General features: G+C 37.5%; 2 protein-coding genes across 2 annotated transcripts in view; one reads left to right on the top strand and one right to left on the bottom strand.

The window, feature by feature from the left end:
• LOC106053363 (transmembrane protein 26-like) overlaps positions 1–24,162 on the bottom strand; it is a 226,343-nt gene that overhangs the window by 157,650 nt on the left and 44,531 nt on the right. The window lies entirely within an intron of this gene.
• Positions 16,079–21,285, top strand: LOC129922413 (C-C chemokine receptor type 5-like). Its single transcript, XM_056008385.1, has 2 exons — positions 16,079–16,504; positions 20,496–21,285. The coding sequence occupies exons 1-2, from the start codon at positions 16,230–16,232 to the stop codon at positions 21,283–21,285; spliced, it is 1,065 nt and encodes a 354-aa protein (XP_055864360.1). The 5' UTR covers positions 16,079–16,229.

Below are 24,162 nucleotides of genomic sequence, written 5' to 3'. Positions count from 1 at the left end.
AAAAAAGAATCCTAATTTTACTTCCCCTGTATACCTTTCTCAACAAGATCAAGTACCAAATCTTCATTTAAATCCAAAGATGGATTCAATGAGTGGTGGAGGTTATGCTCGAAAATAGAAAAACATGAGACCAGCAGAGCTCACATTCAATCATCGCTTGCTTGGAGGGAACTTGAAGTTCGCCTGAGAGTAGGGAACAATATTGACAACAAGGCCCAAGATTTGATTATACAAGAGACGAAAATCTGGAGAGTTAGTAAAATTACTATCAAAGTACGATCCACTCTTGAGGGAGCATGTACTTCGAACTAAGTTTTGTTCCAGACCGAATACATACATGTCTCCACAAATACAAAAGGAATTTATTACAATATTGGGGGATCACGCTAAAAAACAAATCATACAGCAAGTAAAACAAGCCAAATATTTCTCTATAATTTTTGACAGTACACCTGACATCTCAAAGCTGGATCAAACTTCCCAAATTTTACGGTACGTTGTCATGTATAATGACGGGGTGCAGGTTCGTGAGTCTTTTGTTGACTTCATCGACACAAAGGACAAGTATGCTGATGGAATCGCTGAGATGATTCTAGAGAAACTGCGTTCGGCTGGCTTAGATATAATGGACTGCAGGGGTCAAGGTTATGGTAATGCTGCGGTCATGAAAGGTCAAAACTACGGTGTCCAAAAACGTATTCTAGAAGTCACTATTTATTGCCTGATCAAACCATTCTCTTAATTTAGCAGAAATTTGAGCTGCTGAAGCTGAAGTCGATTCGGTAACATTTTTTGGTATACTGGACCGTTTACACGCCTTTTTCTCAACTTCAACACACCGCTGGGATATCCTCATCAAAATAACCGAACTAGCCTTAAACGTTTAGTTGAGACCCGCTGAAGCGCCAGAGGAAAAGCCTTCAAGATGGTTAGGGATAAATTTTCTAAACTTATAGAAACTCTGGAGACATTAACTAGCAGAGATAAAAATTCATCGACTAGATCTGAAGCAGGTGGATTATTGGTTGTTATTCAGTCTTTTAATTTTCTCACCTATCTTGGATTTTGGGCTCCTGTATTAACTGAAATTAATGATGCGCAATTCTACCTTCAAAAACAAGGATTGTCTATTCGAGACTGCTCACTCAAACTAAAAACATTAGAGACATTTTTAAGCAGTAATCGAGAGGACATCGCTGAAGTCAGCATTACATTTGTTCTCAGAACTGAGAATTAGTACAGAAGCTCAAAAACGTATTGGCCATAAGAAAAAGATGCCTGGTGAGAAAAGTGACAACTCTGTACTTACACACAAAGAAGAGCTACGAAGGGAAATTTATTCTACCTTGGACAGGATTGTTCAAGAAATAATCACCCGATTCGAGCAACTTCATGATGTAGCAGATAGATATTAATTTTTGTCGCCTTCCCAGCTATTAAATCCTCCGGTCGAAATCCATAGTGCTCTTAGCCACATTGATAAAAACGAATTTCTGAAGCTTCAACGGTTTGTCACAGTTTCATCAGAAGCCTCCGAACTTCCAAAAAAAGGACCTGTTGAGCTCTTGAAATTTATAAAAAAAATATCAGCTAGATGATTCAGTCCCGAATATCGTCATCATGATTTGCATATTTTTGACTATTGAGGTAAGCGTCGCTACATGCGAGAGAAGTTTTTCCAAACTTAAACTGATCAAGAATTACTTGCGATCAATGATGAAAAATTTACGACTCACTAATTTGGCCATTTTGTCCATTGAACAAGAGCTGGTGAAAAAAATTGATTTCGATAAAATTATTGATACTTTTGCCAGCAAGAAAGCGCGTAAAATTCATTTGTAGTATGTTTATGTAAAAGTGATTTTTTTTTAATTAACAATATTTGATTAATGAATACATATTATTTTGAACAAAAAAGTAAGGTTTTGCAATTTTATTAATTAGTTAGTTGTTTTTTTTTGGGGGGGGGGGGGCATCAAGATGAGGTACCGCACCAGGCATCATATACTCTAGCTACGCCACTGCCTATATTCATTCATGAAAAAAGGTCACGCATGCGCAACACAGAATGCACTCTATAAAAGCCAATTTTTAACTCTAGATTAGTGTAGATTTAGATCTATGTCTACCTCAAGATCTACTTTATACTTTAACACATGAACATACAAAATTAAGTCTATTCATCTCAAATTTTAATCAAATATATGTAGGCCAACAAGCAAATGTTTTAATTTGAAAAAAATGGATTTAAGCATATTAGCTATTTTTATTTGATAGCTTCATTCACACTATTTTTACATTGACACATTCGCTTTACTTATTACATTATTATTTCGTTTAATTGTTTACAAAACACTGTCAGTGACTATATCGACAGTAATGTGCAAATAAAGACCCGCGGGTCGCGGGTAACATATGTCTAGTATAAAATAAATAGACAAAATAAGCAATGCCAAGGACGCTACATGGAGAATTCATTGTTGCCAACTAAATATTTGAAGAGTAGTTGATCTTGGAACCAACTCTACTTATCCCCATCAGTCTGTTTGTACCTAACAAAACAAGGGTCAATTTAAGGTCACTTCACTGAAAGAAACAAAAGGTTATACGAAAAGGTTATATTTATATATCTGTATATCTATACAGGAAACATCTAAGACTTCTTGAGCGCTTCCACCAATGATGCTTGCGTTCCATCATGGACATACGGTGGCAAGACCGCACTACAAACAGCGATGTCCTTGCGAACGCCGGTATGGACAGAATAGAGGGACTTATTTTGGTCCGACAGTTGCGCTGGGTAGGGCACATATGCCGTATGGGAGACGAACATTTGCCAAAGGCAGTCTTTTTTTGGTGAGCTAAAAAGGTGGTCGACGTAACAGAGGCACCCCAAAGAAACGCTTCAGAGACCAGTTTAGGGGTCAACTTTCCTTGGCTGACATAGAAGAAAGCACCTGGTTGCATGCGGCGTCAGAACGAGACAGCTGGAGGTCACTCACGAAGGCCGCGGGATACACATTTGAGACCAAAAGAAAATCCGCTGCCGAGGACAAAAGCAGACGGCGAAAAGAAAATCTAAATCGACCACCTGCGGACAATGGTTATGCTTGCCCTGAATGTGGCAAAATATGTAGGTCACAGCTGGGACTGCGCAGCCACGGGAAATACTGCATTCCTCACTGATCTTCGGACTCCGAGACTAGCCTTAATATATTTATAACAAAACGTTATAGTTATAACAAAAGGTTATGGTTATAACAAAAGGTTGTAGCTACAACAAAAGGTTATAGTTATAACAAAAGTTAATAAAAGATATTAACAATCATGAAACATATCCAGAACCTAGAGTTAATTAATTGACATTGTATTTTCTTCTGGCTCGAGTCACTAAGATGTACAGCTATTTGACACAATGTCAAAGTCAAGGACCTGGCTGTGAACTGAATAATGAACATGGTGGCCCTCATCAGTTTTTCTAGTTAAACTCAGTTCAAGCCAAACATTATTAGCCATTCGATAAGTCTACGAAGAATTTTAAATAAAAGCAAACATGGAAATTCTTAAGTGTTTGGTTGACAGAAATATTTACAGATCTAGTCTTGCCTTCACGTCTCTTTGTTTCCTTATCCATTCTTTTCTCTTTGTTTCTCCATGTAATTCGAGTCTCTTTGACTTTTTTTTTAGAAAGATTATATCAACTCAGTCTGTCTGGGAGGATTCTTTATTTCTACAACTTCCTTTTCTCGGATCGTGTTGTAACTTCGTACGATTATTCATTGTCAATGACAACACATAATAAATAAAATAAAAAATAGAACTAGTTCGTTAATTAATTAGTAATATTTTTTTCTGGTGTAATACGAAAATGGTAAATTTTGCAGCATTGAGATATAACAGTAATTGTGCAGTTCTTCCCATTATTTAGGCTTTGGTTTTTTTAGAATTTTAAAAAATATTTTGTTTGTTTTTCAATAACTTCAGTTTGTTTCGTCAATCACCGCCCTTCACTTCTCTTTTTGTTTATATTTCTTCCCTTTTTTTGTTTCGTCCTTCTCTTTGTACTAAGGTCTTCCGTATTGACATCTCTTTGTTTTGCCATTCAGTTACCTTGTCTTGTAATTCACTTCTCTTTGCTTTGTGATTCACTTGTTATTCTCTTTGTACTAACGTCTTCCGTATCGATATCTCTTTGTTTTGCCATTCAGTTACCTTGTCTTGTAATTCACTTCTCTTTGCTTTGTAATTCACTTGTTATTCTCTTTGTACTAACGTCTTCCGTATCGATATCTCTTCGTTTTGCCATTCAGTTAACTTGTCTTGTAATTCACTTCTCTTTGCTTTGTAATTCACTAGTCCTTCTCTTTGTTTCACCACTCATGTCTGTCTGTTTTCTCATTCTCTTTATGTCTTACCATTCAATTCTTTTTTATTCTTATTATTCACTTGACTTTGTTCAGCCAACTCTAATGGGTACCTGAATTGAGATGGGGATAAAGTAAAGGCGGTTGGCTGTTGTGCAGGCCACATGCCACCCTCGTTAACCGTCGGCCTTAGAAACAGATGATCTTTACATCATCTGCCCTAAAGATCGTAAGGTATAGCATTGGTACTTTGTCTTGTCATTAAAAAAAAAACAGCAACTTTCTTATGAATGTAATTGATATGCGGTGTCACATCTTTTCACACTCTATCATAAAAACAGCTTGAAATCATCACAGTTTATTTCTTTATCACTTAGAAAAATTTTGGTTCGCACTTTTCTTTACAGGGATTTTCTTTTTTTTATATATCAACTTTAATTCTATTGTTTAACCAAGAGGAATCTGAGGGTGGTGACCTATCCAACAATTATATACATTTCATTGTGTACTGTGTTATCAGGACCTGGAAGATATAATTTTCACCTTGTCTAGTACAAGTCAATACGTTAGTGGTAAAAAAAAAAGTCCATTAATTTTGTTGGAGTAATTTTCATCTCAACGATATCTGACATCTAATTATTTTCCAAGCTCCCATTTCATATGGCAATTAAACAAAGATCGAGAAGACAATATGTCACTGGGAATATCCATTAGGGTGTAATAGTAAGTTCCATAATTTTTAATTAAAGATAATCATGAGCAAATTATCCAGAGACTCTAGTTATAGTAATTAGTTAAAACCTTCCATAGAAATAGTTAAATCGTCTACCTTTGTAGTCAAAGTAATTAAATCAATTCTAGAAGAGAGTATATCGCTATTTCTACCAACTTACTGAAGCAATTAAAGAAAATATCGATCTTTTCTTTTATGCTTAGGAAACAAACTCTTGAAGCTTAAATTTAAAAAATTGTATCCTGTGTGAGTATCAGAAATGAAGAATCAACTTGGTGGTTGCAATTCTTCCGTCTGTCCTTCATCTACGACTGAAGTCTCGAGCCTGAAGACAGATGAATTGTCCGACAACTTCATGCAAGTTATAGACTTAATCTTTAACTGCTGCTTGACTCAGGTCTGCTCGCTCTTCGCCTTTTGTGGCACAGCAGTTAACATAGCTGTGCTGTCCAGCTATGACCTCTCTAGAGACAGTTCTGCCATTCTGCTCCTGGCAATGTCTCTGGCGGATCTGATTTTTTGCTTCACTTTGCCATTCAGGTATTTGAAACGTAATATCTTCAGGTCATCTGACATTGCACCTGACATTACATCTGACATTACATTTGTTAAATGTTTGTTTAAATTTTAACGCATTTAGTAAAGTAGGTCTTTCAGTCCTTGCGATCTATGGGGCAGATGATGTAAAGGTCATCTGTTTCTGTGGCCCACGGTTAACGAGGGTGTCATGTGGTCAGCACAACGACCAACCGCCTTTACTTTTCCACAACTAATGTAAGGGTACTCATTAGAGCTGGGTTGACTCGAGTGGCCATAAGTACCCCAAAAGTAAAAATCCCAGTCTTCACCAGGATTCGAACCAGGGACCCTGGTTTCCTAAGCCAAGCGATTTACCACGCAGCCTCCAAAACTCATTATCAAATCTAAGGGGAATTAACGAATGATTCATGTATTGTCATCGACTATGAATATTTATGCAAAATTTCAACTTGATCTGGAATGAGAATTGCGAGAAAAAATGTGTACAAAACGTAATAAGGAAAATAAGTCCACATATACAGCCACATCTCTCAGTAAGTAGCTTTATTTCCCTTTTTCGATACCAAACAAAATAGTTAATTTTTAATAATTATCAAACTAATTGGTTAATTTTTAAATTGATTTGTGTTTTGGTAAGTACAAAACATAATTGTGAAATGTGTCAAACTTGATCCGAAAATGGTTGTGGGAGAAATAACATGAACAAAAATTGTAACAGACAGACAGACAGACAGACATGTTGATATAAGAATTGTAAAAACTAACGTCTGCCACATTGTAACTTCCCTCCATGCCTGCATACCAAATAGACGTGTGCGGGTCGAAAGTGTGATTAAGGTTATTTTGATTTTTTCATTATTTTAATGTGTACACCTTAATACTCATTATTTTAGATGATATGATTGTTATGAGCCTTGCCTTACGAATGTGTTTAAAATAATCTAATTGACACTTGACCGACGGATAATGCGGTTGTTTAACATCCATTCTCTCATACACGGGCTCAGGTGAACCAAAATAATGCCTATTATAAGTATTCTAATAAACCAAGTTGTAAGTTTTAAATTTCTGCCGTTTCTAGGCATATGTATAAAAAAAGATGTACCTTGCAGATCAGGCATTTTGCAAGATTAGGCAGCAGCAACGTTTTACTATCAGCCTATTGAGACCATTCTGTCTTGAGAATATCACAATCAATGTGCAGCATTGTTTGTTTTTACAAACCTTAAGTTAACTTACTCTGTCTGTCATGTACACATTGAGAACACTTTAGTTTTCACACACCCATTCTTACATCAAGTTGAAACACAATTATTCATTGGAGAAGACAATACATGAATTCATGAAACAAATTAACCAATTAATTAATTAATGGTAATCTATCATTTTGTTTCATATGAACGAGGGAAATTAATCTTTCAGTATTCAGATATATGGCTAAATATATGGGAATTTCTCCCCTTATATAATTGCATACGTTATTTCTCCAACACACGTTATCTGATCAAAAATTAAATTAACCAATTAGTCAATAGGTAATGAATTTTGCTGTTTGATATCGAAAAAGGGAAATAACTTTAACATTATTGAAAGATATAGTAGTAAACGTGTTCTTTCCCTTTGATAAGCTGTATTTTTTTAATTTAAGGAATGTTTATATTTTGCTTGTTTTAAAAGTGAGGACAAGGTTTATTCTGATAATCTCTTATAGCATATAACGATGTAAATGAATGCAATGTTCTGTTCCAGGAGATGTCAATGTTTGGTCGGGGCAATGATGGGCCCAGCTCAAGGGATGACAGCAGCGACACTTATGACCGAGTCGCTCTCAGTATTCAATAGACTCTTCTTCTGTATCAGCATCACCCTCGTGGGACTCATTGCCTCTGAAAGGTTCGTGGCGGTATTTTGGCCTTTTCAAGCCCAGTGTATCCTTTCGCCAAGAAATATAACATCGGCGACGTTAATTGCATACGCCTGCAATTTAATGTTAATCTCCCCAGGTTTCTATTTGTACAACCATGATTGGACGTTCTCTGAGCGGTTTAACCAATCGGTGGCTGTTTTACAAATGTCTGACTTTTATCTCCACAACTACGACACTTTGAATTTTCTCTTCACCATTGTCTACAATACAGGCTTACTTGGCACATCAATGTTAGGCACGCTAATATTTATGCCCGCCATTGGGATCAAAATCTGGGCAGTGAACAAGAGGCGACATATGCTTGTTCAGAATAAAGAATTCCGCTTCGACCCACAATTGGCCAAAGTGTTGTCCATCATTTGTCTGGTCAGTCTTACACTCCACGGGCCAGGTATATTTTTCGACACAGTGGCTTACTTTATTCCTAACTTTATCAACCAGTCCGAAATATACGAAGTTTATCAAATTTTGGCAGATTTCTCTGGCACACTCTCTGCTCTGGCCAACTTTGTAGTGTACATGACTATGTCAGGTAAATACAAGCACAGGTATCAAAAACTGGTGGGCGAAATGAGCAGTAGACTTGGTTGCTGGTCTGTACATGACAATGGCTTCATTCATCGTCATAGTTATTAGAATTATAATCTTCAAAGGAAAATAAGAGGTCATTCTTTTTCCTTGTTGCTTCTGAGACTTGCCATTGTTTTGGCAGTGAACCAACTTCGCACCTCTATAAACAAAAATATATAAATCATTTTTTTTTAAGGAAATATTATTTCTTTTTATTTATAAACACGTTTTATTATCAAAACAAGTTTATTGTTATTAATGTATACACCTCGATTATGTTTTTGGTATTCTTGGTTGTAGGGCCAAATGAAAATTGTTTTTAGTTTTCACAAAGCTTATATCAACTTACTGTCTGTCTGTCTGTCTGTCTGTCAAAAAGTTTGTACACGTTACTCTTCCACACACACTCTTGGACCAAAATGAAACTTTGCATAATTAATTATTGGCATAGACAAGACTTGAATCAAGAAAAAAAGATTAACTGCTTTATCAATTTGTTACTGGCAATTAATTATTTTGTTTGATACCAACAAAGGAAATTTATAATTTAGTATTCATAGATACGGCTAAATATGTAGGGTTTCGTAACCTTAGATAATTGAACGGGTTATTTCTCCCATACCCATTCTCGGATAAGGTTGAAAATTTAAATAATTATTTATTATATGCAACAAAACATGAAATTTAATAATTAACAAGTTTGTCAATTAATTATTGGTAATTAATTATTTAAATTTATATCGAATAAGGGAAATAACTTCTATATTAGTGAGAGACATAAGACATAGTTTTCTGTGCGGAGTTCTTTCCCATAGATTATCTTTTCTTTTAAAGTATTTCGATGTTTCCAGAGTAAATTTTGATCCTGATTATATATATACGCACAAGTCCGAGCTGATCCCTTCACCATTCGTCATTAATTTTTCCACTCGGGCTGGACGAAAAACTCTATAAATTTAAGCTAGAACAGCTAAGTACATTTCACGATCGAAATTGTAGTGGTTTATTATCCCAAAAAATTAATTCTTATACGCATTCTCGTCCATGGACGTTTTTATAAATTAGACATACCAGTAGCGGCTTTAGGGGGTGGCAAGTGTGGCAACCGCCCCAGCCCCCGCGCCTGAAGGAGGCCCCGCGAACGGAGATTCCATTGTTATCGTCAGCTTCGACAACCTGAGATAGACTCTTATTGAAAGGAACTCAATCCTCCCGTAGTGCTCTGGCAAGAAACTGGGCCGTTCGGCGTAATGCCTGGTAGCTACCATACAAGTCGAGTGACTGCCTAGACACGTCCCCCCTTAGCTCTCGGAGCTGGGGACACTCGTACAAGACGTGCGACACTGTTTCGACGCTCTCTCCACAGTTACGACATCGGGAGTCATAGTTCGGGCGGAACCGGGCAAAGTATGCCCCAATAGGACAGTGTTCCGTCCTACACTGCGCAATAATTGTTAGCTCTGACCTCCTTAACCGCCACCATGGATTGTCGCAATCTGGGTGACGCATGTGCTGCCAGACACTATCGGATTCCTCCCAGGACTTTAACCACTTCTCTTGAATGAGTGCTTCGATTTGTGCCGTTGCTTGTAAAAACGTTCTTGGTGCTTGGAGGTGTGTGGCTGCCAAAGCACCCTCCCTAGTGAGGGCGTCTGCCGTTTCATTGCCCCTCACGCCGCAATGTGAGGGCGCCCACTGCATGAAAACGACAGCTCTAATAGCTCGGCGGATGTTATCTGCGGCGCCGACTGCCTCTTCTATTACGGGCGACCCTACCCCGCCGCCACCCATAGCTAGGAGACTGGAGCGAGAGTCGGTTACTAGTACCACAGTAGTGGCACCAGATTCGTGTTGGGTCATTCGGGCTCTATTTGCCTCGAACGCCCGAGTTATCCCTGTTAACTCGGCGTCCATGCAGCATGCAGCGTAGCCGCATGGACCAGAGAGCCGATCTGGTTCTGTCCGGTCTGGGTAGACTATAAGGGCCCCATACCCAGATCTATCGAGGTCCCTCAATACCGACCCATCGGTATAGTAGGAAAGCTTCGACAACCAGATCAGTCTTCATAAACTAGGATATTTGATACCACATGATTTGATATGATACCAATTACTATGTAACTCTTAACATGACATTTTTGGTTTCAAAATACCGTTCAGTTTCGGTAAAGACAGCATCTTATGACCTGTCCAGTCTTAAAGATTACATAAATAAAAACGCAGGAATATTTTTGTCATTAATTTTATTTTAAAACCTTCCACGACTGTCTGAGCTGTGAAGTCAATGAAATGAACTACTGTAGCTCCTAGCTCACTCTTCGTTCTTATACCAAAGACAGAGTATTGTGTTTTCCTTGTAAAATTGTCACGATAGCTACTGGAGGCCAATTAGCAAACAAAGGCTACTGTGACTGGAAGCATCTTGGTAATAAACTTTGTCAGCACGATGTTTTTGTGAATCACGTCCAGTGTGTGCCAGCGTGGTTGGATGTAGCTCTGTCCAGCGGTAGCACAACGGGTAACAGAATGCTAGAACAAATTACAAAAGAAAGACTGCATTGGCGAAAAGTCTTAACAACAAGCATTTCGTGGGAGAACAGATCAACTTTATGCACCAGACAACGGTCAATTTTAGGCTTGGTTGAGATGCTGGCCTTATTCGACTCAACCATCTTCGACTAATTAAGAAATCTGTGACTCACGACCATATATTCGGGCAAATTATTCAAAATGAGCTTATAATTAGTTGGTGAAAAGTAAAGACTGGTGGTCTTTGTGCTGGACAAATGACACCCTCGTTAAAAATGGACCACAGAATCAGATGATCTTTACATCATCTACCACATAGATAACTTCTTCACTCTTTATGCATTCATAATTACTATTAAAAAAATAGTGTCTGAAAAAAAAAGCTGTCAGAACTGACGGATACTAGTCATTCAATAAAATCCAACGTTACGATGTAAACTCTACATATATTATTCATGTGACGAGTAGACATGTTATGACAGTTTATTCTGTGTGTTTATAATGTATGTAGTTGTATGTATAATTGTAAAACTCAATTGTAAGACTAATTTCCTCTAGGATATTACAAATTATTAATACTATTATTATTAAGATGACTGCATATGTTTAGTTAGGAGGTGTTCTTTTCAGATCAAGGCCATCACCTAGACTCTTATGTACTATGGAAGTTATGAAATAAACATCATCGGTTATCTCCCACTGCTCTGAGGCTTCTAGCTTAGACTTAAGTCTTTTGCAGCACGATCCTGGAAATTAGCTAATAAGTGCTTTCCTGTCTCCTTGAAGGGAGAGTCCCCCTCTCATTTCTGTTTCTCATGTTCGAGATCACAATCGAAACCTAATTTGTTTCCGTGTATTGCCCTGTGTTCGTGTATTGCGTGTTGGACATGTAAACACCAAACAATATTGTATGGCATTGTCACAATGGCCGCTGCCCCATTGTCGTTCAAGATGGCAGCTGCTAACATTTAGTTGATTAGGTTTAAATGTGCATGGCTGCCTGGTCGCTCAGAAGGGGGAAAAAACAACGTTAAGAGATGTTAATATAGTTGAACTATCTATTAGTTTAAACAAATAGTACATTTTTAATTCCTACATTTGTGTTCAAACAATATAATACACTAAACATTTGTGTTCAAACAATATGATACACTAAACATTTGTGTTCAAACAATATAATACACTAAACATTTGTGTTCAAACAATATAATACACTAAACATTTGTGTTCAAACAATATAATACCCTAAACATTTGTGTTCAAACAATATAATACACTAAACATTTGTGTTCAAACAATATAATACACTAAACATTTGTGTTCAAACAATATAATACACTAAACATTTGTGTACAAACAATATAATACACTAAACATTTGTGTTCAAACAATATAATACACTAAACATTTGTGTTCAAACAATATAATACACTAAACATTTGTGTTCAAACAATATAATACACTAAACATTCAGATTTTATTTGTCATTGAAAAATAAAGAGAGAGAGAAAAAAAGGCCAGTAAGGTGATTGAACCCACGACATTTAGGTCATGAGCGCGACGCTATATCATCTTAGCTAATCAGCCATATTACTTTACATGAAAGTTTATCTTGTTATAAGTGATTCTATTTTTGATAGTTTTCGACTCCCGTTTTCTGTCTACCAACAAAGTCGACCATCGACTAAGAAGAAAATGGGAGCTAAAACTAAGAATTGAGAAAAAGTTGTTATCAAGTTCTGGCTCGTTTTTAGCCAGACAATGTTGACGTCTGCTATTTTGTAATAGAAAATAAAATTATTGCGTCACGATCGTCTGCTGTGTTGCTGCCAATGTTTTAGAAGGCATATGAAAACTTCTGTGTACTAGAAAAGATTAATTAATTTTTAATTGCTTTTGTATAGCGTATACTTCATTGTATAGCAATGCTCAGTGTTCTCTGGCCCAATCTCTGGGAGGTTTCCTTGCAGGCTTAGAGGTTCACCTAATTCAACTGAGCTCGAATTCGATTTGAAGTCGAGCCAAGACGACCTGTGACGTGGTGTCATGGAGTGTGTGTGTCTTGTGTGTTTCTATGGTGACGGTGAGAAGAGGTTAGCGATTGGTTGGTGGCCAAGCAGTGTGAATGAGGCAAGCTAAGCGCCACTGTCGTAAGCTGTCTTGGGTATGTCAGACGACTTCAGGATTCAAGAATGAAAAGACGTGTTTTTATTGTGAGTTAGATTTGTTTTAAAATATAAATTTATTTCATTTCATCTCTAGTTGAATCAGTCTATATTGTAATAAAATCTACATTTACATTTGTTCACAAAGATGTTATTTAGCTTATTCCAAGCTTTGAAAGTGAAAGCATAATATGCCTACAGCGGTTTAGATATCTACGAGCAGTTATGTGTTACATGTCAACGACCATCGACAACACATGGCAAAGAGCTATTGGTCTAAACTGCCCACAGGTTGTGACGTCGCAGGTCAGTGTTGAGGCCTTCTATAATGATTGGTCTCGGTTCCACACAGCTGATTGAACCAGGGCCGGCCTTAGGCATAGGCGAACTAGGCAGCCGCCTTGGGCCTTTGATTGGCTAAGGCCTCGCAGACGACTTAAAATAGTTTAGTTTAGTTTTTTTCCTCTGTTTTTTTATTTCCTATTTCATTTGGGGCCACCAAATTACTTTGCCTAGGGCTTCCACCTATCTAAGGCCGGCCCTGCTTGAACATTCAGACAATCATTAAAACTTGATAAAATAATATCCCTTTCTAAACTTCCAATAATTATTTCCGTAAAGGGAAATATGTCTTCGTGTTTGGCTCTGTCGTTACCGTCTCTATGGTTACGTCTCTGCTAGTCTCTAAACCTAAGCTTGCCGTCATTTTTTATATAGCCCTAGCAACTATATTGGTTCCGAGATTACTACCTACCAAATGAAATATTTCCTTATTGTTCTCTCTATGTATCCTAAAAGGTACGACACCATTAATGGTATCTCTTTCTTGGAGACGTACTGGATATTTTCACTTTTAGTCACATAGGTCATTGTTATCTATCCGCCGAAGTACAATGTAGTTTCAAGCCAAACAGGCTTAAGAAATATTGGAACAAACGATATAGTCTAATTCTAGACAAGACATATTTTTCTAATACACCATGAAACTAGATCTCCAAAATATAACAATGAGCATACTCACTAAATGCTGAGAGCAACCAAACTGACAAAGTTTAGAAAGCAACATCTTACATCCTGCATCAGACCGAACATAATACTCAAGTCAACAACCTGGCCTCCTGTTTCCAGTCACATATATACTTCCACTTGCGCTGCCTTCGAAGGATCTTAAAAATAGCATGGAAAGAAAAAGTGTGCGATAATGAGATCCTCGCGAGAACGGGCCTTCCCAGCATCTTTACAGTCCTCAGGCAACGCCGCCTGCGCTGGCTAGGACATGTTCGCCGGATGGAGGACAATCGCATCCCGAAAATCATTCTGAATGGGCAACTTGCGTCTGGCTCAAGAAAAACTGGTCGCCCCCACCTCGTTACGTTGATGTGATAAAAAGGAATTTTAAAAAAGTGAACATTGATACTGACCATTGGGAAGACATAGCCTTAGACCGCACTAGTTGATGAGAGACGGTGACCAAGAAAGCTATAGAAAGTGAGAAAACATGGGCCTCGATCCTTGAAGAAAAGCGTGCCACACGGAAAATGGCCAGCTCCTCTACCACCAAAGCGAAAGCCACCTTGACATGCAATATATGTGGACGGGAGTCTCTCCAAAATAGGGCTCCACAGCCATATGAAAAAGTGTTCGAGATGAACCATAGTCGTTTCACGACTGAAGGAGGCCAATGATATACTTGACCTCTATCTTCAAACTATACACTGGTCATTTTCATAAATCAAAACATCGAGGGGTCATCCATAAAAGTGTGATAAGGAGTTATCCAAATAACAAGTCCCATTCAATAACAAATACACTTAAAAATATGTATGAAGCCATTCTGGCATGTACCACTAGGGCATTGAAATTATACAATGTCATACCATTAAGCCAACTTTACTACTACTACTAAAATATTGCTGCTAGAGATGTTGATCAACTCTCTGTACTTTCTAATCCATCGCCTACGTCATATACCACGTGAGAAAATCGTCATGCTACACTGATATAGGCCCAAAATGAAAAATCCAGACGATAAAACCTGAGTCACTAAGCAGTCCAGGATTGACAGATATGCAACACAATCTATAGCTTAGGGCCTTCACTTCCTTGTAGACTAATGGGGACTCTAAAACTATGTTTTGAATTTGTTATGAATAACAGCGATTTTAAGTTTAAGTTTTCAATCTATATACTTATCAATTAAACATCAGTTTAAGTATCCGATAATCTTATGCACTGGCATATAAACTAATATCTAGACTTGTAAATGGTCCCATATCGCAAATAACTTAGGGCCTCGGCAAATCTAAATCCGGCCCTGACAATATAATGCTTTACGTTGACATCGTGCAGTAGAAAATATTATATTTCATGGGACCAGTGTAAGACTCCCAAACCTATATTACTCTATATTCCATGGTATGGATTTCACCGAGCTGTTAGTCACCTTTCTTAGGGAGTAATAATATTTGCACTGGCCCGTTACATTTTTTTTTGTTGACTTTAGAATGTAACTGCTTTAAGAGATTATAAGAACTGAAAAAAAAACAAAGCTGTAAAGAAAAAAAAAAGATGACCAAGTGATTTAGTAAAGTTTAGAGATACTGAAAAAACAATACTATTTTACCCTGAACTCTAGAGAAAGAAAAACTGCACACTATGGATAATAAAACTAGAAACATTATGGACTAACAGGTAGTACATTAGTGGGTAAAGCTTAACACCAAGAGAGGCCATCTGTGCACTCACCAAAGGTCCAGTGTAATTTTTTTCTGGTATGTTTTTCAAAATGCCTCGTATGTGCGTTAGTAATTGAATGTATGTTTTAATGCTTGGGCGAGCTTTAAGATTATGAAGTATGTGGATATATTTGTTAAATTTTGATAGCAGTTATCATCTACACTCGTGAAATACTACACTGGTTGGTTTATAATTCAGTTTTCTTGATCGCTAATTACAGACCGGTCAAACGTACATATTTTCTTTTCAATTATAAACTGAGTGAGAAGTATCTCCAATTTAAAGTGGTAAGACGTCACGTTGTAATGTATAATCAAAGAAAAACATTGTTAGTTATCATCAGCAGTTCTGTGGGGTTTTTTTTATTCTCCTTGGTAGGATAACTTAATGACATGTTGGAGTATCTTCTGAAACTAATTAAAACTTAGAAGTGTTGTACAATTCTCAGAATTCCAAACAATATAATTGTATGTCAGTCTAGGAGCTACTAGGAGGACCATGCATTATCTTGTGTTCTTGAATTATAGAGTTGGATTAAATTCGCTCGTCTTTCTTGATCATTGTCTGAAATCGATAACAAAGCTCCAGTTTTAGATCTACTTGTCAATAGGTTTTGTATAACCTAGAACCAACAATGGCCAACATCTCTGTTACAAATAAATATCATGGATAATGAATCACTTTCAGAGAGCTCTTCATTGTTTCTGTCGACAGTAGCCACTGACATACAGACGCGGGAAGTAGCAGAAGATTGGTTCCGTCTTAATGATTTCATCTTCAATTGTTGTCTGACTCAAATTTTCGCAATCTTTGCTTTTTGTGGTACCTCCATCAACATTGTGGTCTTGTCCAGCTACGACTTGTCCAAGGATAGTTCAGCAGTGCTTCTTCTAGCTCTGTCAGTAGCTGACCTTATCTTTTGTTTCACGCTACCCATCAGGTATGAAATTGTTTCATTTTTAACTGTGTATGTATACTAGCATATTGTAATTGGAACTTTTAAAAAGACGGTTATTGTTTTAAAGCACTTTGTCTATAAACGATCGGAAACAAAAGGTTTTGCTAATTTGATGTTTCATGCACTTGAGTTATTGTTGGTACTATCTTAGTATCTTGTAGGTACTATCTTGTTACACCCGAATGTAATAATAGTGATAATGCCAGTCAGATATTAATCATGATTAATGCCAAAAATTAAATTGTTCCATTTTGTGACAAAGTAAAAATAAATCAAGCGCAAGTTTCTATGTTTTATGAAGGCAAGTTTCTTTGTTTTATGAAGGCAAGTTTCTATGTTTTATGAAGGCAAGTTTCTATGTTTTATGAAGGCAAGAGTCTTATGTTTTCTGCAACAAAATCGAGATTCTTTAATGATAGTAGAAATCTTAAAAGATAATAAAACCATAGAAATCTTACTATACCATAAAACCATAGAAATTTTTAACTATAAAGTCATAGAAATCTCAATAGGCTATAATACCATGGAAATCTCAATAGGCCACATAACCATAAGAATGTATCAGATATCTTATGGTCCTCTTAACCAAAAAGAAAATGTACACGTAATATAACTAGTCCGTTAAAGAGAAGTGTTAAATAAAATTCTATTATAATTGTTATGGATACAAAAGCTTTTCTTTACACTTTGTGCAACTGTGGAAGAGAATGAAACTAGCTCGATACAAGTTGAATAAATCTGAGTGTTAATCTTCACAGCGTAAATATCTAACTGGTTTAGAAATCTAAAGCTTTACTAACTCACTTCCCACATTCCTCAAAGAAATATCGGTTATGATTCTTCCAAGACTTTGTGTTCGACCTGAAACATTTCATGCACACTTAGAATCAACACTAGGGCTGGGAAACATTTCATGCACACTTAGAATCCACACTCTGGCTGGGAAACATTTCATGCACACTTAGAATCCACACTCGGGCTGGGAAACATTACATGCACACTTAGAATCCACACTAGGGCTGGGAAACATTACATGCACACTTAGAATCCACACTAGGGCTGGGAAACATTACATTCACACTTAGAATCCACACTCGGGCTGGGAAACATTACATGCACACTTAGAATCCACACTAGGGCTGGGAAACATTACATGCACACTTAGAATCCACACTCTGGCTGGGAAACATTACATTCACACTTAGAATCCACACTCGGGCTGGGAAACATTACATGCACACTTAGAATCCACACTCTGGCTGGGAAACATTACATGCACACTTAGAATCCACACTAGGGCTGGGAAACATTACATGCACACTTAGAATCCACACTCGGGCTGGGAAACATTACATGCACACTTAGAATCCACACTCTGGCTGGGAAACATTACATGCACACTTAGAATCCACACTAGGGCTGGGAAACATTACATGCACACTTAGAATCAACACTAGGGCTGGGAAACATTTCATGCACACTTAGAATCCACACTCTGGCTGGGAAACATTTCATGCACACTTAGAATCCACACTCGGGCTGGGAAACATTACATGCACACTTAGAATCCACACTAGGGCTGGGAAACATTACATGCACACTTAGAATCCACACTAGGGCTGGGAAACATTACATTCACACTTAGAATCCACACTCGGGCTGGGAAACATTACATGCACACTTAGAATCCACACTAGGGCTGGGAAACATTACATGCACACTTAGAATCCACACTCTGGCTGGGAAACATTACATTCACACTTAGAATCCACACTCGGGCTGGGAAACATTACATGCACACTTAGAATCCACACTCTGGCTGGGAAACATTGCATGCACACTTAGAATCAACACTAGGGCTGGGAAACATTACATGCACACTTAGAATCCACACTCGGGCTGGGAAACATTACATGCACACTTAGAATCCACACTCTGGCTGGGAAACATTACATGCACACTTAGAATCCACACTAGGGCTGGGAAACATTACATGCACACTTAGAATCCACACTAGGGCTGGGAAACATTACATGCACACTTAGAATCCACACTAGGGCTGGGAAACATTACATGCACACTTAGACTCCACTCTCGGGCTGGGAAACATTACATGCACACTTAGAATCCACACTAGGGCTGGGAAACATTACATGCACACTTAGAATCCACACTAGGGCTGGGAAACATTACATGCACACTTAGAATCCACACTCGGGCTGGGAAACATTACATGCACACTTAGAATCCACACTAAGGCTGGGAAACATTACATGCACACTTAGAATCCACACTAGGGCTGGGAAACATTACATGCACACTTAGAATCCACACTAGGGCTGGGAAAAATTACATGCACACTTAGAATCCACACTCGGGCTGGGAAACATTAGGTTTTCATTTTTTTTCACAGAAATGGTGAATTTCTAAAAGATAAAATTTTATGCTTGAAAAGTTCCTTGTCAATCTTTATGATTCCTTTATGAAACTTGCTTCTAAGATACTGAAATCGATACTTTAAACTCTACATTTCGGTGCCAACTAAGAGCGTGTCTAGTCCGGACGAGTACGCCCACTTCCAGAGCTGCTTCAAATCGAAAAGGTTTCTAAGGGAAAGAGATGTACCAAAAAAAATTCCGATTTCTCTCCTTTAGAATATACTGGTTCCCCTCAATAAAATTTCGTCTACGCCACTGTTATCATCTTATACTAACTAAGCAATATAAAACATCAATTTAAAAAAAACAAAGCTTATCTTAGGGGGGAAAACTCCTCACTTACAACTTTATTTTTAATTTATGTAGAAGTTATTTCTCTTATTCGGCACCAAACAAATAATTAATTACCAAGAGTTAATTGACTATTTATACTAATTCAAATGATTCATGTATTTTCCATGCCAATGAATAATTGTGCAAAGTTTCAACTTGATACGAGAATGGGAAGTGTGAGAAATAACGTGTGCAACCTTTGTACCAGACAGAGTGAGTTGATATAAGCTTGGTACCAGACAGAGTGAGTTGATATAAGCTTGGTACCAGACAGACAGACGGAGTGAGTTGATATAAGCTTGGTACCAGACAGACAGACGGAGTGAGTTGATATAAGCTTGGTACCAGACAGACAGAGTGAGTTGATATAAGCTTGGTACCAGACAGACAGACGGAGTGAGTTGATATAAGCTTGGTACCAGACAGACAGAGTGAGTTGATATAAGCTTGGTACCAGACAGACGGAGTGAGTTGATATAAGCTTGGTACCAGACAGACAGAGTGAGTTGATATAAGCTTGGTACCAGACAGACAGAGTGAGTTGATATAAGCTTGGTACCAGACAGACAGAGTGAGTTGATATAAGCTTGGTACCAGACAGACGGAGTGAGTTGATATAAGCTTGGTACCAGACAGACAGACGGAGTGAGTTGATATAAGCTTGGTACCAGACAGACAGAGTGAGTTGATATAAGCTTGGTACCAGACAGACAGACGGAGTGAGTTGATATAAGCTTGGTACCAGACAGACAGAGTGAGTTGATATAAGCTTGGTACCAGACAGACAGACAGAGTGAGTTGATATAAGCTTGGTGCCAGACAGACAGACGGAGTGAGTTGATATAAGCTTGGTACCAGACAGACAGACAGAGTGAGTTGATATAAGCTTGGTACCAGACAGACAGAGTGAGTTGATATAAGCTTGGTACCAGACAGACAGACGGAGTGAGTTGATATAAGCTTGGTACCAGACAGACAGACAGAGCCTTTTACGCATACAGCTATAAATCAAGGTCCAGATACTTAGTTTAGCCGATGGCTAAAATATTGAAGGTTACAACTTTAAAAAAAAAATGTATATGTATTTGTATTATTCATATTTCATTTTTTATACCATTGTGAAGCTTTGATCTTAAACTAAAATATAGGCCTACAATTTGTGTGTGCTAACTACTACTGAGTTTCTTTCACCAATTATACAGGCGATGCCAGTGTTTGGTAACCCAGATGCAGGGCTGGGCAGCCGGCGTGACGGCCGGGACCTTAATGACAGAGACTATGTTCATTTTCAACAGAATCTTTTATTGCATAAGCATCTCTCTGGTCGGCGTCATCGCTTTTGAAAGACTCATTGCAGTGTTTCTGCCCTTTCAAGCGCATCGTCTGCTGTCTCCAAAAAACATGAAAATTGCCGCAGTCATGACGTACTTGGTCAATATTTTCATCAACTCGCCCGGTTTCTACATGTTCAAACACGATTGGACATTAGTGGAAGGGCTGAACCAATCAGTGGCAGTCTTACAACTCTCCGACTTTTACGTTTCAAATTACGACAATCTCAACTTCTTTATCATGATTGTCTACAACACAGGCGTGCTGGGGGCGTCAATGGTGTGTACATTGATCTTCATGGTCGCCATAGGAATCAAAATTTGGACAATGACAAAGAAACGCCAGACGTTAGTTCGGAACAAAGAATTTCGTTTTGACCCTCAGCTGGCCAAAGTTTTACTGATCATCTGCCTGGTCAGTCTTATTCTTCATGGCCCCAGCATATTCTTCGACACGGTGATGGCGTATTTCATGCCAAACTTTATCAACCAGTCGAAAATGTACGAAGCGTACGAGACTCTTGTTGACTTCTCAGGGGCGCTGTCAGCTGCCATCAACTTTCTGGTCTACATGACGATGTCCAAGAAATTCAAACACAGATATAAAGATTTGTTTCGATGTTGTCTGAGTTTCTTGTTCAAAAAGTTTAATAAACATTGACATTTACACTAGATTGAGAATCCAATCATACCTATGTTTTAAAGAAGGACAATTTGTTCCTGTGTAAGAATTATTAAATAAAAAAGTTATCTTTTATTTGATGTTTGACTAAGACTCTTATATGAATATGTAATATTTTGTTGTGTGTAATGTGCTACTACAAAACCTCTCGAAAAAAAACGATATTATTATTATTATCTTATTATTACAATTATTATGGAAATACATTAACTTTCATTTTCTGGCACGCCAGGGTCGAGCTTCTTTAAAGTGAAACAAAATTCCCAGTAGTCTCATTAACAGTGTCCGCTGAAAAATATTAAATGCATCAGTACTGCCCTTTGGCAGGCAATAAGGATCCTCTTAAGAATGCTTAGGGCTTCGAGTGTGTCTACGAAGTTAGTTTACATTATCCCTTCGGTTAATATAAAAACCAGGTGTATTATTAATATTATTATTATTTTGTTAGAAACGAACGGGTATTCATTCTCAGCCAGGGTCGAGCTTTGTTAAAGGGAAACAAAATTCATCGTAGTCCCTTTATCAGTTTCCACTGAGGAATTTTCTGGTGATGTGGCAGGTCTGCAGTAGTACCGCCCTAGGACAGGCAACGAGAATGTTCCTAGGAATGTCAAGGTTGTTGAAGGTATCTGTGAGGTCGGTTGTTATTATCCCCTCGGTTGATATAGCAATGATATATATTGTTGTTTTAGATACCTTCCACAAACGCCTTTTCTAAGAGTCTACGTTCCCATAAAGCCGTCGTTTTTCTATCTCAGTTTTTATTAAATTGTGAGACAGTGGTAGCGGCGATATCAATAATGGTGGTGGCTTTTTCTTTTTTATCGATGAGAAGCAGATCAGGGCGATTAAAATCTATTATTATTATTATTATTATGTTAGAAATGAACGAGTAGTCATTGTCTGGCGCTGCCAGGGTCGAGTTTCGCTAAAGAGAAAAAAAATTCATCGTAGTCCCTTTAACAGTTTCCACTGAGGAATTTTCTGGTGATGTGGCAGGTCTGCAGCAGTACCGCCCTCTGACAGGCAACGAAGATGTTCCTAGGAATGTTAAGGGCCTTGAAGGTGTCTGTGAGGTCAGTTGTTATTATCCCCTCGGTTGATATAACAATGGGGTATATTGTTATTTTGGACAATTTCCATAGACGCTTAATCTCCTAGCCTAGGTTCCATATTTTCTTTGTTTTTCTATCTCAGTTTTTCTCAAATTATGAGACAGTGGTACGGCGATATCGATAATGGTAGCGGTTTTTTCTTTTTTATCGATGAACAGCAGATCCGGGCGATTGAAATCTACCGTTTTGTTGGTTATTATTATTATTATTATTATTATTATTATTATTATTATTATTATAAAACGTATTCACTATCACTGACAGGATCGAGACTCATTGAAGGGAAACGAAATTCTTTGTAGTCTCCCCTGAACAGTGTCTACTGAGAACTTTTTCTTCTTATATGGCAGGTCTTTGGAAGTAACGTCTGTAATTTATAAGATTAGATAAGAAAGAGTAGATGAATGTTTATACATCATTTTTCTGTCAACTATTATCTCAGTTAACGCCTCCAAATATTGTTGGAAACAGCTGTGTGGTCTCATTTACAACTAGATTTATATAGGGCAGTGTCTTTACATACGTGTCAGACTGTCCTCCAGTGATCAACTGGGCAAGTAACAAATTTCACGTTTTCAAACAAAAACATATTTCCGGATTTCATTATGCTTCATTATGTTTTATTTATGTTTTCCAATGCGAATCAAATGAATTCTAAAACGTTTGTCATGAAGCAGCAAAGCGTCACATTATTCAAGTCAAATTCACAGCGTCTAACTAACTTTGTTACTTCAAGCAGAGTTTCAAGGGAGAAGTGACGAACTGTTGTAGAAAGCGCACCAAAAAAAATTTAGATCTTAACAATAGACCAACGGCTCTGTCAACGTCTAAAGCGACAAAAATATGTAGGTAACAGCTGGGCTTGTGTAGCCATGTATAAAATAAAATATAGAACTCTTCCTTAAGCCTCCGACACTGAGACAAAGCCTTTGTTAGTATTACATCTGTTGAAGATAATGACATTATAATGAAATGTATCACAATTATTCACAATATAACCAACCAAAATAATGACGATTGTTATTTCTTAAGATTGAAAGAAAAAACACTGTGGTGATGGGTTCATAGTTATTATGAAGGAAATATAATCTCTTAAAATACTTTCTCAATGTTTTTATGAACTCAAGAAAACATTAAGAAACTGGAACAGACACAAAATAGAGCAGTGAGATTCATAACTAACGAATATTCACATTTGACTAGAGTAACACCTTTAGTAAAATCACTCAATTTAGAAAGACTTCAGGATAGAAGACTTAAAAGTAAAGTAGCAATTATATATAAAACACTGAACCATAATCTTCAAATACAAAAACAAAATCTAATAAAATACTCAGAAAGACACAAAGATAAATACACATTCCTCGTTCCATATGCTAGGACAAATTTGTACAAATGCTGCTTCTTCCCTAGTGCTATTAGAGCATTGAATGGGTTGCCTGAGCTAGCCAGGAAAACCAGTGACTTGGCAGAATTTAAGCCATTGGTTACCATGCATGACCAGATTGACCTACGGTTACGCGTAGGATGTAATTATCTTTTTTTTTGAGTAACTTTTATATTTTTTAAACATAAGATAAGTATTGTGACGAGTTTTACAACTAGTGACTTCACTCACTGAACATTTTATCTCAGAATGGTTTCAATCGTTCTGTCCCCCACCCCCCAATCCCTCATTACAATCCATTGACACCTCTCCCCATGCTATTCCACTTTGTGATTCTCATTAGCTTTACCTCCC

Source organism: Biomphalaria glabrata, chromosome 13 (assembly GCF_947242115.1).
Source record: "Biomphalaria glabrata chromosome 13, xgBioGlab47.1, whole genome shotgun sequence".
In the NCBI taxonomy this organism is placed as follows: Eukaryota; Metazoa; Mollusca; class Gastropoda; family Planorbidae; genus Biomphalaria; species Biomphalaria glabrata.
This window is presented reverse-complemented; position numbering and strand designations above follow the sequence as displayed.